The sequence below is a fragment of the Heterodontus francisci genome, chromosome 18 (genome assembly GCF_036365525.1).
Source record: "Heterodontus francisci isolate sHetFra1 chromosome 18, sHetFra1.hap1, whole genome shotgun sequence".
Classification (NCBI taxonomy): Eukaryota; Metazoa; Chordata; class Chondrichthyes; order Heterodontiformes; family Heterodontidae; genus Heterodontus; species Heterodontus francisci.
Genome location: NC_090388.1, coordinates 4,671,870 through 4,689,976, shown reverse-complemented (window position 1 = coordinate 4,689,976; position 18,107 = coordinate 4,671,870). Strand labels below are relative to the sequence as shown.

The following is an 18,107-nucleotide window of genomic DNA, read 5'->3' as shown; positions in this document are numbered from 1 at the left end:
ACTCCATGCACATTTTCATTCAACTGTTTTTTGAATTCGATTGAATTAGATGCTTGAACTCATTGTACAATGCATGTATATGTAAATCTTATTACCATGTTGATTACTTTTTGAGATATTTTCCAAACACATGATCCCAGAGGAAAGCCTTGTTCGATGGTTATCCCATTGGTATATTGTGGGTACACAGCCCATTCAGTCTGTCACAACTGTTTAGTTTGTGTTTTCACTAGTTTGTGTTTGGGACTAGACTTCAGACAAAAGACTGAGGCATAAACATGACAGCCAGTAGCCTGAGATGCAACTTTAAGAAAAGACCCCAATTCACTGACTTTTCTAAGTTCGGTCTGTAACAGTCAATAAAACCAAGAGAGCCGAAATGAGGAGAATTTTTTTTCATAGTGGGTTGTTTTGATCTGGAATGCACAGCCTGAAAGGGACATAGAAGCAGATTCAGTTGCATTTATATTTGAAAAGGAAAGATTTGTAGAGCAATGGGGAAAGAGGGGATGGAGTGGGAGTATGGGACTAATTGGATAGCTCTGTCAAAGATCCAGCACAAGCAAAATGGGCAGAACAGCCTCCATCTGTGCTGTAAGTGTCTATATTCTATGAAAAATCTCATAATATCATGTGTAAGTTCAAACTCCATTTCAGGACATCTAGGATGTTGTTTCAGTGCTGTATCTGAGGGAGCGCTGTATTTTGAGTAAAGATGTAAAGACATGAATCTATATAGCAACTTTCACAATTGTTGAATGCCCCAAACTGCTTTACAGCCATGACATACTTTTTGCACTGTAGTAATGTGGGAAATGTGGCAGCCAATTTGTGCACAACAAACACCATTGTGATAATGACCAGATAATCTGCTTTTGTGATGTTGGTTGATGGATAAATGTTGACAGCAGGAGCACTCCTCTGCTCTTCTTAAAACTAGTGCCATGTAATCATTTACATCTACCCAAGAGGGCAGACAGGGCCTTGGTTTAACATTACCTCTGAAAGACAGCACCTCTGACATTGTAGCCCTCGCTAAGTACTGCACTGTGTGTGTCTGCCTAGCTTTTGTGCTCAAGACTAGATCTAGAGTGGGATAAAACCATAACTTTGTGTTGTAGTTTGGTTTGTCTGCTGCCACCTCAGTATACTTGGTTAGTCTAGCTAGAGACATTACTGAGTCTTCAGTACTTTGTACATTAACTCTTTTATTACATTCTAACTTTACACAAGTCTGTGTGCCTCCTCTGAAGCCATACTGCTTCTCTCTTCTAGTTTCTCTCACAATTGATCTCTTACATCATCATGGTGGGAGGTATTCCTCACACTGTGTCAACATTAACCCTTTCAGACCCTTATACTACATCTCTCCCCAAGTCCTTATCCATATATATATTTATACATTCACTTATTTGTTTTTACATTCTACCGCATTTCCCCGCAAGTCTGTGACATTACAGGTTCAATCTTTTTTTTATTCGTTCAAGGGATGTGGGCATTGCTGGCAAGGCCTGCATTTATTGCCCATCCCAAATTGCCCTTGAGAAACTGAGTGGCTTGTTAGGCCATTTCAGAGGGCATTTAAGAGTCAACCACATTGCTGTGGGTCTGGAGTCACATGTAGGCCAGACCAGGTAAGGACAGCAGATTTCCTTCCCTAAAGGACATTAGTGAAACCAGATGGGTTTTTACAACAATCGACAATGGTTTCATGGCCACCATTAGACTAGCTTTTTTTTAAATTCCAGATTTTTATTAATTGAATTCAAATTTCACCATCTGCCGTGGTGGGATTCAAACCCATGTCCCCAGAACAGCAGCCTGGGCCTCTAGATTACTAGTCTAGTGACATTACCACTTCGCCACACCCTCCCCCCACACAGTCTGTCAGGGGTTCACAACTCTCCCTGATGGTGTTATTGTCAGATGTGGAAGATCAGTCGTCTTTCTCTGAACTCTTGTTTCTAAACTTGGACAGCCTTTATCAAGGTTTGTAATATTTGATGCTTTCTGAATTTCAGGTTCAACATCTGATCTATCAAATGTATGACTGATTGATGTCTTTGATGAATAGGAATAAGATTCCTCCTAGTTCTTCTTATAGTACCTTCTGAAGTTTGTATGAAATAAGATCTTTGTTGATTCTCATCTCTCTGGACGATTACTCCTTCTCTGCCTTGGTCTGGTACTCATATATTTTGTCCTTCAGTCAACTTGGGTAGGGTCCTGGTACAGTATTTCCAATTATAATGATAGGTTTGTTGCTTTTGGTAAGACTTCTCTCTGTCTTGAACTCTCTGATAATCCTGGACATGTAGCCCTGGAAATAATTTTTTGGGTAGGATGGGAAGTTGTGTTCCAAGCTTCCTTCCCAACAGTTCTGATAGTGCTAATCTGCATAGCAATGGAATACTTCTGCAGTTTGGAGTGCCGTATGAAAATCTTGATTTTTCTTTAACAGTGCTTTGATAGTTCTGACTCCTTGCTCAGCTTTACTGTTAGATTGTGGAAATCTAGAGGAACTTATAAAATGCACAAATCCACAGTTTTCTACAAGGAAACTAGAGGTTTGTGGTTTGTCTCTATGACAATCTTTAAGCTGATAATATAATCTGAGAACTTCTCACAAGCCCACATGACTGAGAAAGCTTCTTTCTCTATGACAGCGTACCTCGTCTCAGTCTCCGATAATGCTTGCGACTCATAATAAACCAGTCTTCAACATCCATCTGGCTGTTCTTGAAAAAGGACTGCCCCTATCCCTTTAGATGAAGCATCTGCTGAAATTGTGGTCGGCAGTGAGGGGTTGTAATGTGCTAAGATATCCGACAAAATCAACATCTCCTTGATCCTTTGAATGCCTTCTCCTGATGTGCATCCCAGGACCATGCTTGAGCTTTCCTTAATAGTTGTTGTGAAGGCTCAGTAACTTGCGCTAGATTGGGTAAAAACTTTGCAACTGATTGACCATTCCAAGAAATCACTGAAGATCCTGGACAGAAGTAGGGAGTGGGAATTCACTCATGGCTCTCGTCTTTTGTGGCTCTGCCATTATGCCATTGCTACTGACAATGTGTCCAATGAAATGAATAGATGTTTTTGAAAACCCACCCTTTCATTAAGTGTTAGGCCTTCATCTTGCAGATGATTCAAAACCATTCTAACTCTCAGGTCAAGTTCTTCAATGGATTCACCATGGACTAAGATGTCCTCCATATGTCAAATTACTCCTTTAAGGCCCTGTAGAATATTCAACAGAGTTCTTTGGAATACTTCCGGTGCTGATGTTATACTGAATGGTAGACGATTAAAACAAAATCTTTCAAATGGAGTAATGAAGTTTGTCAATGGAATTTGCCAAAAGCCACTATTCTCATCAAACTCTGTGAAGATGGTACTCTTGGATAAATTTGCCAAGCTTTCATCCACTGAGGACATCGCATGAACTTCCCTTGCCACATCCTTATTAAGTTGAGTTAAGTCTACACAAATGCGAAGATTACCATTAGGTTTAGGAACTGAAACCATTCTTGAACACCACTCTGTAGGTTCAGTGACAGGAGAAATGACTCCCATCCTGGTCATCTCTTCTAACTGATGTTGGACTTGCTTCATTAGTGGGTGTGGTATCTTTCTCGGCATGAAAAGACATACTGGTTTAGCATCTTTTCTCAATGTAATGTTGTATTCAGCCTTCAGTCTTCCTAGACCTGTAAATTATTTTGGAAAGTCCTTTTGGAAGTGACTCCTGGATTTTTGTTGCTTAACTTCTTCCATTTTCCTTATAAGATGAAGGTCAATACAATAAAGGCCTGCTACCTGACCCGAACCCGACAGGACTTGACGACATGTGTCGGGTTCGGGTTCGGGTTCAGGTCAGGTCAGGTTGCACTTCCGGGTCCGGCATTCAGGCTCGGGTTGGGCTCGGGTCGGACACACTCTATCACAGGTAAGTGGCTCCACTGTAAATGTAATTTTTTGACTAGAAAGGTGGTTTTGTTATTTTAAGCTTGTGCAGATCAGCAACAAAGTGAAAAATGGAAGGTAAGTTAACTGATGGTCAGGTCGGGTTGGGTCGGGTCGGGTCGGGTCGGGTCGGACACGGGAAAAAATGGAAGGACTCAGACTGGGTCGGGCTTAGGTCAGATGTGGTTCTGTCGGGCTCGGGTTAGGTTGTTTTTTGCAGACCTGAGCAGGCCTTTACAATACAAGCTCTTCTACTTCCGAGTGAGAATTCCTGATTCCATTGGAACATACAGTGTTTCCAATATCTGTTTTCCCTTGCACTGGAGAGTTGCCTATAGCTTTCCCTGGACTTTCAGTTCAATCCCTCCTGGACCGTGTAACTGAGTTTCTGTTGGTTGCAGGTAATGCATTGATATCCACGGTTCATTATCTGATAAGACCATTACACTTGCTTCAGTGTCTAGTTTAAAATTAGTGATACGTCTGTTGACATATATAGCTGCAGACCAAAATGCCTGATTAGGATCACTGATCTCACCAAGGAAGTTTTCTGATTTCTCTCCTGATGGAGTTGTTTAACTTCATTAACAACTCTACACTTGAAGACTTTTTCTTTTGAACTTGTGAGAGTAGAGCTCCTACTTTGGCACAGCTTACAAAATGGCCTATTTTCTTACAATGGAAGCAGTCTGCTTTGTTTGCAGGACACTGTTCATGCCTGTGCCTCTTTTTGATGCCACAGTGCTGGCAGAGTTTCATGGCATCTTGCACTCCCCCCACTGCCGCACACCATGAACCTTCTTTTCTGGTGCTTCTTTTACAGCCCTCTGATGAAGGAACTGTACGGTGGCTGAAGGTTTCCTGAACCAAGGGCTTTCTTCACCTCTCAGGATCGATCTGTTCTTCTCCCGGATCTCTGCTTGTCTCACCAGCTGAATTACTTTGTCTAGGGTGAGGTCTTCCTTAGACTGCAATAAATCTGATAGGGATTCATCAGTAATACTTTTGGTCTTCCCGGTGCTGCCTGCCTAGTGACATTAGGAACAAACTCTTTACCCTCTTTAAGGGTTGCACACCAGATCCCCGATTGTTGCTTGGTTCTCTGGCACGAACCTGCCATCACTGGACCGGTATTTTTTCACACCCGCCTCTTTGGTGCAGCCTGAATGCCTCGACAAGTCGATTCCCCAACTCTCTGTGCCTCCTTCGTCCACGGAACAGCTCTAGAGCTTTTTCACAGCCTCTTCTCAAGTTCTGCAGTTTTGGCGCATTTTTCCAGGTCAGCCGTCTTCAAAGTATTTCTTCAAATTCTTCTTCTGGGTGTTGCATGGTCTGAACCACCGCTGTTCACCACATTGTATGCTTGGTTTGTCTGCTGCCACCTTAGTATACTTGGTTAGTCTAGCTTAGAGGATTACTGAGTCTTCAGTACTTTGAACATTAACACTTTTATTACATTCTAACTATTCACAGCTTTACTTCTTTGAAGCCACGCTGCATCTCCCTTCAAGTCTGTCTCACATGTGATCTCTTACATCATCATGGTGGGAGGTATTCCTTACACTGTCTCAACATTAACCCTTTCAGACCCTTATTTTTTTTTCCAAAATATACTTTATTCATAAAAATCTGTAAAAATGACATTGCCAAACAGTTTCCAAACAGCACCAAAAAATACAAACATTGCAAGGGAGATCAGTTTCCTTCAATACTCTCATGAGTTTCTTCCCAACCCTTCCGTTTCACAATTGTCATGTCAATTACAGTTTTACATTTACAGCAATTGAGAATATTAACGATACAGTTCGAGGGGTTTCCATTGGATCCAGCCCCTCAGTCCAGCTTGGTGGGGGAACCTTACACTGTGGTCTTTCCCCATTGAGCCTTTGCTGCGGCTGCCCCAAGCTTTAGTGCGTCCCTCAGCACGTAGTCCTGGACCTTGGAATGTGCCAGTCTGCAACATTCGGTGGTGGACAACTCTTTGCGCTGGAAGACCAGCAAGTTTCGGGCAGACCAAAGGGCGTCTTTCACCGAATTGATAGTCCTCCAGCAGCAGTTGATGTTTGTCTCGGTGTGCGTCCCTGGGAACAGCCCGTAGAGCACAGACTACTGTGTTACAGAGCTGCTTGGGATGAACCTTGACAAAAACCACTGCATCTCTTTCCACACCTGCTTTGCAAAGGCACATTCCAGGAGGAGGTGGGCGACCGTCTCTTCCCCACCACAGCCAACGCGGGGGCACTGTGCGGAGGGGGCGAGACTTCGGGTGTGCATGAAGGATCTGACGGGGAGGGCCCTTCTCACCACCAGCCAAGCTACGTCTTGGTGCTTGTTTGAAAGTTCTGGTGATGAGGCATTCCGCCAAATGACTTTGACCCTTATACTACACCTTCTGACTCAGAGGTGAAAGTGCTTACACACTGAGCCACAGCTGACATTGCTACTACAAGCACGACCCTCCTTTCAGTGGTACTTCTGAAATTGCTTTCTTAACAAAGCTGCTCTCCAGCTCCTTTTCTACAGGAGCAGGAAGGCTTTGAGTGCAAACAGCAACCCTTTAAGAGGTGCTAGCACCAAATAATCTTCTCTGATCCTGAAAAGCCACTAATTGACCCCCTTTCTTGACACTGGGGCATTCCCATAATGCCATGCACTACACATCAGTAATATTACAAATTTGTTTGAATGACTGACCTCTCAAGTCATATCTGAATCCAGCGGACTAAGTGGGAGCACAGTGACACCATACCAAGACTGTATTATCAATCCATTAATATGTTCGCAGATTCCTTCTTCTTTATCGTTTCGATAATTATTTGTCTGCATACCCATTCCTACAATAATTTTCATTCTATTATTTCTCACGGACAATATTCATCCCTCAACCAACATCACTGAAAACAGATTATCTGGTCATTATCTCATTGCTGTTTGTGGGTCCTCTGTGTGCCAATTGGCTGCTGCATTTCCTAGATTATATCAATGACTACACTTCAAGAAGTATTTCATTGGCTATAATCCTAATTTGCAGTAAATCCCATTCACCCATCACCCCTGCGCTCGCTGACTTACATTGGCTCCCTATTAGACAACGCCTCAATTTCAAAATTCTCATCCTTGTTTTCAAATCCTTCTATGGCCTCAACCCCCCCGCCTCTCTGTAATCTCCTCACCACCCCCCCCGCCTCTCTGTAATCTCCTCACCACCCCCCCCGCCTCTCTGTAATCTCCTCACCCCCCCCCGCCTCTCTGTAATCACCTCACCCCCCCCCCGCCTCTCTGTAATCACCTCACCCCCCCGCCTCTCTGTAATCACCTCACCCCCTCTGCCTCTCTGTAATCACCTCACCCCCCCGCCTCTCTGTAATCACCTCACCCCCTCTGCCTCTCTGTAATCACCTCACCCCCCCCCCCGTCTCTCTGTAATCTCCTCACCCCCCCCCCCCCCGCCTCTCTGTAATCACCTCACCCCCCCCCCCCGTCTCTCTGTAATCTCCTCACCCCCCCCCCCCGCCTCTCTGTAATCTCCTCACCCCCCCCCCGCCTCTCTGTAATCACCTCACCCCCCCGCCTCTCTGTAATCACCTCACCCCCCGGCCTCTCTGTAATCACCTCACCCCCCCCCCGCCTCTCTGTAATCACCTCACCCCCTCTTCTTCTCTGTAATCTCCTCACCCCCCCCCCCCGCTTCTCAGTAATCACCTCACCCCCTCTGCCTCTCTGTAATCACCTCACCCCCTCTGCCTCTCTGTAATCACCTCACCCCCCCGCCTCTCTCTAATCACCTCACCCCCCACCCCGCCTCTCTCTAATCTCCTCACCCCCCCGCCTCTCTGTAATCACCTCACCCCCCACCCCGCCTCTCTCTAATCTCCTCACCCCCCCGCCTCTCTGTAATCACCTCACCCCCCACCCCGCCTCTCTCTAATCTCCTCACCCCCCCGCCTCTCTGTAATCTCCTCACCCCCCCACCCCCCGCCTCTCTGTAATCTCGTCCAGCCCCCCCGCCTCTCTCTAATCTCCTCACCCCCCCTGCCTATCTGTAATCTCCTCCAGCCGCACAACACTCCAAGATCTCAGTCCTCCTCCAATTCTGGCCTCTTGAGCATTCCGAGTTTATTCGCTCCACCATTGGCAGCCGTGCTTTCAGCTGCCTTGGCCCTAAACTCGGGAATTCACTTTCCTTCTTTCAGATGCTCCTCAAAACCTACCTCTTTGACCAAGCTTTTGGTGACCAATGCTAAATGTCACCTTATGTGGATCGGTGTAAAAAGTTTTTTCTGATAATCATCCTGTGAAGCGTGTTGGGACAGTTTACTATGTTAAAGGTTCTATATAAATGCAAGTTGTTGGTGAAGCCCTCAGGAATATTTAAGGGGATGAGATGCTGCTGCAAAAATACTAATCTTTTCTTCTCGGAACAATTGTGGCTCTTGATCATACTTTGGTGAGAACCCTGAAATTGGCCGTCATTTCAACATGCTGTCTAGTAACTACCAAGGTCAGAATGCTCACAGTTGTTCATTCTAGTGATTGCTCCTTAATTCACACAAAATATGGCATTATAAATTAATTATAATCACTGGGGCATAAGTGAATGGTGGGCTGTTAATGGGAGCTGATAAATGAGAGCCAATTAAATACCAAATTGTAGGTATTTAGGAAACAATTACCTTGTTGGAACTAATTAGCCACTAAAGGCCAAATCAAGTATATTTAGAACAGACACCACACAGGTTGATGATGTACAATGACAGATAGATAAGAAACTGCTATGTTAGAGGCAAATAACAAATGTAATGTTAATGGAAAGCAGTGTCTAATCAAGCAGGAAGAATCTACAGCAAATAAAATGCTGCTACTTAATAAACAAAAGCTTGGAAGAAGATAGGAAAATATCTCCTAGTTAACATTTAGGTGATGGCAGATGGGTTGTGATGGGGGTGGGGGTTAATGATTATACTAGTGGTCGGGTGACTTTTAGTGCTACAATACATGAAGGCACTAAAATACTCGGGGGGCCAGGGAAAGAGTGAAAGTTTGTTTAGGAGCCTGTTGGAAAGTGTGGCAAGAACAAGAATGTAACAGGATCCTCAGCTCCATGCTTTAGCTTGGTGCTTTCTGACTGCCAATGCTTATGAGATTAGGTGCGGGGTAATTAAATGCCTCAGTTCAGTAAGCCTGAGCAGCAGGAACCGAAAAAAAATACAAATCTCTTACTGTTGATAAAAGTTAACTATTTGAACTCTGTTGTTCTTCCGATTGTCAATGAACTTGGAGCAGAATAATTCCAAGAAAAATTGCAAGTTCTGTTGGGGATGCCTGTGATGTGCTTTATAAACTACTGTTTTGAAAACTTGTAAAAAAAAAGACTGGCATTTTTATAGCACCTTTCACAACCTCAGACTATCCCAAAGCACTTTACAGCCAATTAAGTACCTTTGAAGTGTAGTCACTGTCATAATGTAAGACACACGGCAACCAATTTACGCACAGCAAGATTCCACAAATAACAATGTGATAGTGAACAGATAATCAGTTTAAGTGAGCGATAAATATTGACCAGGGCACTGGGTAGAACTCCCCTGCTTGTCTTTGAAATACTGGCTGTGGGATCCTTTATTTCCACCCAAGAGAGCAGACGGAGCCTTGATTTTAACATCTCAATTGAGGAACAGCACCTCTGACAAAGCAGCACTGCACTGGGAGAGCCAGCCCAGATTTTGTGCTGAAGTCTTGTTACTAATTCTTTATCTTGCTGTATCTTATTCTCATTTAGTCGTGTTTTTGCTTGTTCTTCCTGCATGTGATAGCCATTGTTCTGTGATACGAACAATGAGATGCAATAACACAGATGTGAGAATGTTGTCAGAACTGTAGCTGGTTGAGACAACAAAGGCCTGTGTATGGATCAAAAACCCCAAGTAGAATCTCTCATTTAGCCTGAAGCATCTCTAATTAGAGCTGTAAAATGCATTAGTGGTTATGCAAGGTACTTGTATTATTCGTGAAAGAGCACAAGTACATGGGAACTAATAAAGCAAGACAAGCATAGACCTTCTTTCAGAGCTGATTAGAAGCAAGGGAGTGCAATTATTCCAAACGGCAATGGTAATTAGGACTTGCATTTAAAAATAATTTCAAGTGCTGTTATAATGCTTTCCCCCAACTCCATTTATTCAGGTTCAAAGCAAAATTTAGCTCCTATAGGCAGACTCAAATCTCCTATGATCAGGTGCAAAACTGTTGTGTGGTCTGTGAATGGAGATGCCACAGGATTAATGATGATCCTTCTACCAAGATGTTCTACATTGAAGAATTCACAGCTACCCATGCCATCTCCGAAATCACCATGCCGACAGATTGTATCATTTATGCTAAACCCATTGGAACAATTGATTTAGGAGAACTAGGATTACATGGATCAAAAAAAAAACAAGCAGGACGATACGCATTAAAATAAAGATAGCTGTAGTCATCCACTTAGCCTTAAAAATATCGGGGGCAGATTTTCTTCTGTCAATCTGCAAGCTTTTATGAATGGGTAAGTCAGGAAAGTTGGACACCTCCCCACCACCAGGTTCCACTTGTGTGATCTCCACTGGAAATATCATTGTCCATACAGTATGTCTAACCAAACATGGGAGCATAATACAATGAGACACAAAGGGCAATAAATATATAGTATGCCTGAGGCAGTTAATGCACAGCAGGGACTCCCACCAGGTGGCAAGGAAGGAAATTTGCAGTAGCACGGTGCCAGTGTCCAGATGTTAAGGGCATTGGATGAAGATTACTCAGTCCTGAAGAAGCTGGCCATTTCCTTATGACAATGAAAAGAAAGATTTGCATTTCTATGGAACCTTTCATGACCTCGGGATGTCCCAAAGTGCTTTACAGCCAATTAAGTATTTTTGAAGTGTAGCCACTGTTGTAACGTAGGAAAGGCTGCAGCCAATTTCTGCACAGCAAGCTCCCACAAACAGCAACGTGATAAATGACTAGATCATCTGTTTTAGTGACGTTGATTGAGGATTAAATATTGGCCAGGACAACGGGGAAAACACCCCTGCTCTTCTTCAAAATAGTGGCATGGGATCTTTCACGTCCACCTGAGAGGGCAGACAGGGCCTACGTTCAACATCTCATCCGAAAGACGGTGACTTTGACAGTGCAGCACTCCCTCAATACTGCACTGGAGTGTCAGCCTTGAATTTTGTGCTCAGGATCTCTGGAGTGAGGTGAGTTTTTATCCATTGAGTCACACTGACATTGCATTGTCTTCGGGTTGATTGCTTGCCATAAGCAAACTGCCAACAACATTCCATGGTCCCCTCTCCAGCGCTGAGATGTAGATCAGCCATGAAAGGCAGAACATACTCAAGGAGCAGAATGGCCTCCTGTTCCTGTGCCTCTTGAAGGAGCTCTTAGATAACTTGGCATTACTGCATACAGCTGTCCCAAAGAGATCCTGCCCTACCTGCAACCTTATGGGCCCAACTCCCCCCCCCATAGATACCAGTCCTCTTCCACACTGTTATCATTCATTTGCTGGAGTACAATTTGTAAGTAGACTTGGTAATGAAGCCATGATTTCAATTGGCTCGGATTTTCTCCATCCAGCAAGACATCCTGCCTTCGAGACACACAGGGCTAGAAATTTTAGTGCCCCAGTTTTTGGGCTTGTTGGGGGGGGGGACAATTTGCGGCAAGCCCGCTTCATTTTCTAACGAGGTGGGCAGCTTGGGAAATTGGTGCACCCACCTCATTTCCATGATTGCAGTGTATCCTTGAGCAGCTCCCACGCTGCACTCCTCTCCATAGCACAGTCAGCAGTCACACTGGAAAAGGTTTAATGACCTCACCCGGATGTTTAAGGTAAGTGAACACAGCTGCACATCACACCTCAGACTCATCACACCACTCATCTCCAACATTGCCCCATCACACACTCTGCAGCATCCCTGACACTTAGGATTCACCCCTAACATCGTTATACTACACCTCACCCATACACACCTTCCAATCATGCCAGCCACACACACACCTCCGCAAACTGACAGCTATTCAGCTTTGGCAGGCATCTCAGTCACTGACAGTCTTCCCTCTATCTTGCAGATAGCCCCACCACACAGCGGACTGGTGGAGGTCCAGCAAGTCAGCATCCCCTCAGGGCCCTGAAGGACATGGTCCTACAACACTGGCATCTACCCAAAAATGTGGAAAATTGTGCAGGTACGTCCTGTCCACAAAAAGCAAGACAAATCCAAACTGGCCAATTACCGCCCCATCAGTCTTCTCTTGATCATCAGTAAAGTGATGGAAGTTGTCGTTAACAGTGCTATCAAGCGGCACTTGCTTAGCAATAACCTGCTCAGTGACGCTCAGTTTGGGTTCCGCCTGGGCCACTCAGCTCCTGACCTCATTACAGCCTTGGTCCAAACATGGACAAAAGAGCTGAACTCAAGAAGTGAGGTGAGAGTGACTGCCCTTGACACCAAGGCAGCATTTGACAGAGTATGGCATCAAGGAGCCCTGGCAAAACTGAGGTCAATGGGAATAAGGGGGAAAACTCTCCACTGGCTGGAGTCATACCTAGCGCAAAGGAAGGTGGCTCTGGTTGTGGAGGCCAATCATCTCACCCTCAGGACATCACTGCAGGAGTTCCTCAGGGTAGTGTCCTAGGCCCAACCATCTCCAGCTGCTTCATCAATGACTGTAGTTCCATCATAAAATCAGAAGTGAGGATGTTCACTGACAATTGCACAATGTTCAGCACCATTAGCAACTCTTCAGATACTGAAGCAGTCCGTGCCCACATGCAGCAAGATCTGGACAACATTGAGGCTTGGGCTCTTAAGTGGTAAGTAACATTTTGTTACATAAGCGCCAGGCAATGACCATCTCAAACAAAAGAGAATCTAACCATCTCTCCTTGACATTCAATGGCATTACCATCGCTGAATCCCCCACTATCAACATCCTGGGGTTCACCATTGACCAGAAACTTAACTGGACCAGCTATATATAAATATTGTGCCTACAAGTGCAGATCAGAGGCTGGGAATTCTACGGCAAGTAACTCACCTCTTGACTCCCCAAAACCTGTCCACCATCTACAAGGCACAAGTCAGGAGTGTGATGGAATACTCTCCACTTGCCTGAATGGGTGCAGCTCCAACAACACTCAAGAAGCTCGACATCATCCAAGACAAAGCAGCCCGCTTGATTGAAACCTCATCAACACCTTAAACGTTCACTCCCTTCACCATTCCCTTCTTCTACAAGATGCACTGCAGCAACTTGCCAAGGCTCCTTAGACAGCACCTTCCAAACACATGACCTCTACCACCTAGAAGAACAAGGGCAGCAGATGCATGGGAACATCACCACTTGCAAGTTCCCCTCCAAGCCACACACCATCCTGACTTGGAACTATATCGCCGTTCCTTCACTGTCGCTGGGTCAAAATCCTGGAACTCCCTTCCTAACAGCACTGTGGGTGTACCTACCTCACATGGACTGCAGCGGTTCAAGAAGACAGCTCACCACTACCTTCTCAAGGGCAATTAGGGATGGGCAATAAATTCTGGCCTGGCCAATGACACTCACATCCCATAAGCGAATAAAATCCTCCATACCATGCAGACGGCTGCTACAGAGCCAGTGGCTCCCAGTGCTGCTGAGGCCATCGAGGATGATGGTAAGTTGCTGCCTTATGCATCTTCTCCACTCACTCCGCATCCGCAACCAGAAAGGTGCCATGAAATGGAAACACCTGATCAGGCATAAGTGGAGGATAGGACAACTCGTGTGCGAGCTCCCAGGAGGGTAAGGTGAGATCCTCATTGGGGTGGGCTACAGGAAAACACTGATGGCGATGCACACTGAGATGCTGAGTGAATTGGTAGGCCTGGCAGACAGCCTCTGTCACTGGCGAGGAGCATGGAGGTGTCCAGCTCCACCATGGTACAGTGCATTACTCAGAGCTTGGAGCCCATCATTCTCCCATGAAAGTGGTGGGCAGCTCCATGGCAGCACTGCCAGACTGGCTTATGACAGCACATCTGGTGGGCGCTGTCACGGCTTCCACTGCAGCATAGGCTTCCCAACATCTCACTGCTGCAGTGGAAACTCAGACAGAGGTCTTGAGTTCCTTGCTTGCTTCCCAGCAGTCTCAGACTGCTGCCATGCAAGCCCTGTTCACCTATCACCCCTGTGCTTGCTGACCTACACTGGCTCCTGTGAAGCACCTTGGAGCATTCAATACATTAAAGGTGCTATATAAATATAAGTATAAGTTCTTGTTGAAATGAAAAATCAGGCCCAAAGGAATTTCTCTCCAGGACCAGATCTACAAGGGTTAATATAGTGACCATGTCCCTTTAACACAACCGCAAACCAGTGACTTGTTTTGAAAGAGCCAGCTAGCTGTAAAGAAAGCGTGGAAGGTAAGACTCATATGGCTGGATTCACTATGACATGCAGACACTGCCTGGCATGTCCTCCCTCCGCTCACGAGTGTGTGCTTTTTTTTAAAAGAAGGACCAATTGATATACAGTATAGTGAACAGATCTCTCCCTGGCCTGCTTTGTCCCAGAATCAGGGACTTTTCATTCGGAGTGCTGGAAATTTATGAAGTATTTTCTGCACCGTTTTCTTCAATATGTGAGGTCCATTGATTAACGGCTCTCAGTGAAAACCTGTCAGGAATATTCTCCGCCAATAAAGCCAAGAATCACTGGCAGCGGGGCAATGAATCAGGAAGACTACAACAAAGGCTGATAGCATGCTCTACCTTTTCAGTTAAAGACAAAGACCTCTCCCTTCCTTCTGGCCAATAATACCAGCAGTAAAACGAAGGCCTTTTCAAAAACAAATGTAAGCAAGAAAATTCAATTGTCTTTAATTAAGTTCTTCCAGAGAAGGATTGAGTATTGTGGTCAGGTCGAGGTTATCAGGGGTCGGATGTTTAACAATGAGTCTCTGACCTCAAAATAAACTAAATGGTGGGGGAATCCCTGCTGGTTGCGATGGCTTTCTACATTGGCCCTTGTCTCTTTCAGCTTTAATTTGATAGCAATCAGTGCCGTACGAACATTTGGCTTCAGACAAGAGGGGGTTGAATAAATGTTATGTTACAGATCCTTGAACCAGCCCTGAAAGGAGGTTAGACTAAAAGAAAGAGAAAGCACAAAAAGAAGTTTTACTGACTGAACATCTCCTGTACAATGGCCACCACCTCATTTGTAACCATAAATAACTTACCAATAACTCAGCATTCATTTCAAAGTTGCACAGATGTGTGCTCTTCCATCCTAAAAGTGCCTTCTGGGCCTAGGTTGCCACACACACACACACACACAGACACACACAGGAACAGACACAGACACACACACACATACACACACAGGAACAGACACAGACACACACACACACAGACACACACAGACACACACAGACACAGACACACACAGGAACAGACACAGACACACAGCCACACACAGACACACACACACAGACACACACACACAGACACAGACACAGACACACACAGGAACAGACACAGACACACACACCACACCACACACAGGAACACACACAGACACACACACAGACACACACACACACACACAGAGACACACACACAGACACACACAGGAACAGACACACACACACAGACACACACACACACACACACACAGGAACAGACACACACACACACAGACACACACCCACACACACACAGACACACACACAGACACACACAGGAACAGACACAGACACACACACCACACACAGGAACACACACACACAGACACACACAGGAACAGACACAGACACAGACACACACAGACACAGACACACACAGGAACAGACACAGACACACACACACACAGACACACACCCACACACACACACACACACACAGACACACACAGGAACAGACACACACACACGCACACAGACACACACACACAGACACACACACAGACAAACACAGGAACAGACACACACACACGCACACAGACACACACACACACACACAGACACACACACACACAGGAACAGACACACACACCACACACAGGAACACACACACACACACACACACACACAGGAACAGACACACACACACACACTACACACAGGAACAAACACAGACACACCCCCACACACACACACACAGACACAGACACACACACACCACACACAGGAACACACACAGACACACACCACACACAGGAACAGACACACACACACACACAGGAACAGACACACACACACACACCACACACAGGAACATATACACACACAGGAACAGACACACACACACACACCACACACAGGAACAGACACACACACACACACACAGGAACAGACACACACACACACACCACACACAGGAACAGACACACACACACACACCACACACAGGAACAGACACACACACACACACACAGGAACACACACAGACACACACACCACACACAGGAACAGACACACACACACACAGGAACACACACAGACACACACCACACACAGGAACACACACAGACACACACACACACAGGAACAGACACACACCACACACAGGAACACACACAGACACACACACACATGAACACACACAGACACACACACACACCACACACAGGAACACACACAGACACACACACCACACACAGGAACAGACACACACACACACACCACACACAGGAACAGACACACACACACACAGGAACACACACAGACACACACCACACACAGGAACACACACAGACACACACACACACACAGGAACACACACACACCACACACAGGAACACACACAGACACACACACACATGAACACACACAGACACACACACACACACCACACACAGGAACACACACAGACACACACACCACACACAGGAACAGACACACACACACACACCACACACAGGAACAGACACACACACACACAGGAACATACACAGACACACACCACACACAGGAACACACACAGACACACACACACACAGGAACAGACACACACCACACACAGGAACACACACACACATGAACACACACAGACACACACACACACCACACACAGGAACACACACACACACACACACACAGACACACACAGGAACAGACACAGACACACATGAACACACCACACACAGACACACTCCCACACCCACACACAGGAACAGACACACACACAGACACACCCACACACAGGAACAGACACATACACAGATACACATACACACACACACGCGCGCAGAGTCCAGCCAGAAAATGTAGCCTTATTTTTAAGCTTACTTTGGATGCAGGCACCTTTGTTGAGTGGTAGCTGAGCTGTTTAAAATGTTTGCCTCGTGAGGGTGAGAGCAGTGGCTTTAAGTGCTGACCCCCCCAATTCCATGCCTTGTTGTTCACCTTCCCTGGCACGAGAAGCAGCTGGGAGCTACCGCCAATCCGTGGATGAAACTGTTCCTTCTTGATGTTGGAGCCTTCACTATGGGCCCAGCGATGGAAGCTAAGTGACGGGCTCACTAAAGCAAACGGTTTCATCTCAGTCTCCCACTCTGATGTGGAACAGACATTTGGAGAAATGTTAGGAGAGAGAAAGTGAGCTTGTGAACTGACTCATCAATACACATAGCACAATGTTATTCAAGTGGGTGACAGAATGCTCACCCACTCAGAACACTGCAAATATCTGCACTTTGTGTTCTCAGATCAGTCTGTAAATGTTAAACTGGAGTGGAATGCAGATTGTCCACAAGGGTCACCTAGACGGAGCCCAAACCACCACAGAACATAACACGTTAAAATGAGTTTCACTGTAGGAAATGCCTCATTATACAGAGTGCAGATATGTACAATGTGGGAGGGGATGGAGAGCAAATAAAAAACAAATAACTTCCATTTATATAGTGCCTTTCACAACCTCAGGACATTTCAAAGAACTTTACAGACAATTAAGTGCTTTTCAAGTGTAGCCACTGTTGTAATGTAGAAAACACAGCAGCCAATTTGTGCACAGCAAGATCCCACAAACAGCAATGAGATAATGATCAGATTGTCTGTTTTCAGTGATGTTGGTTGATGGATAAATATTGGCCAGAACTCGCCTGCCCTT

At 45.5% G+C, this 18,107-nt stretch overlaps 1 protein-coding gene across 9 annotated transcripts in view; it reads right to left on the bottom strand.

The window, feature by feature from the left end:
• LOC137379388 (uncharacterized) overlaps window positions 1–17,712 on the bottom strand; it is a 145,300-nt gene extending 127,588 nt beyond the window's left edge. For all 9 annotated transcript variants that reach the window (XR_010976805.1, XR_010976803.1, XR_010976807.1 and 6 more), the window contains exon 1: window positions 17,285–17,712. Coding sequence is in view for 4 of the 9 variants with exons in the window: in XM_068050135.1 (XP_067906236.1) it covers window positions 17,285–17,536 (252 nt within the window). In the remaining 5 variants the exon portion in view is untranslated. The remainder of the gene's footprint in view (window positions 1–17,284) is intronic.
• Window positions 17,713–18,107: the final 395 nt, after the last annotated feature.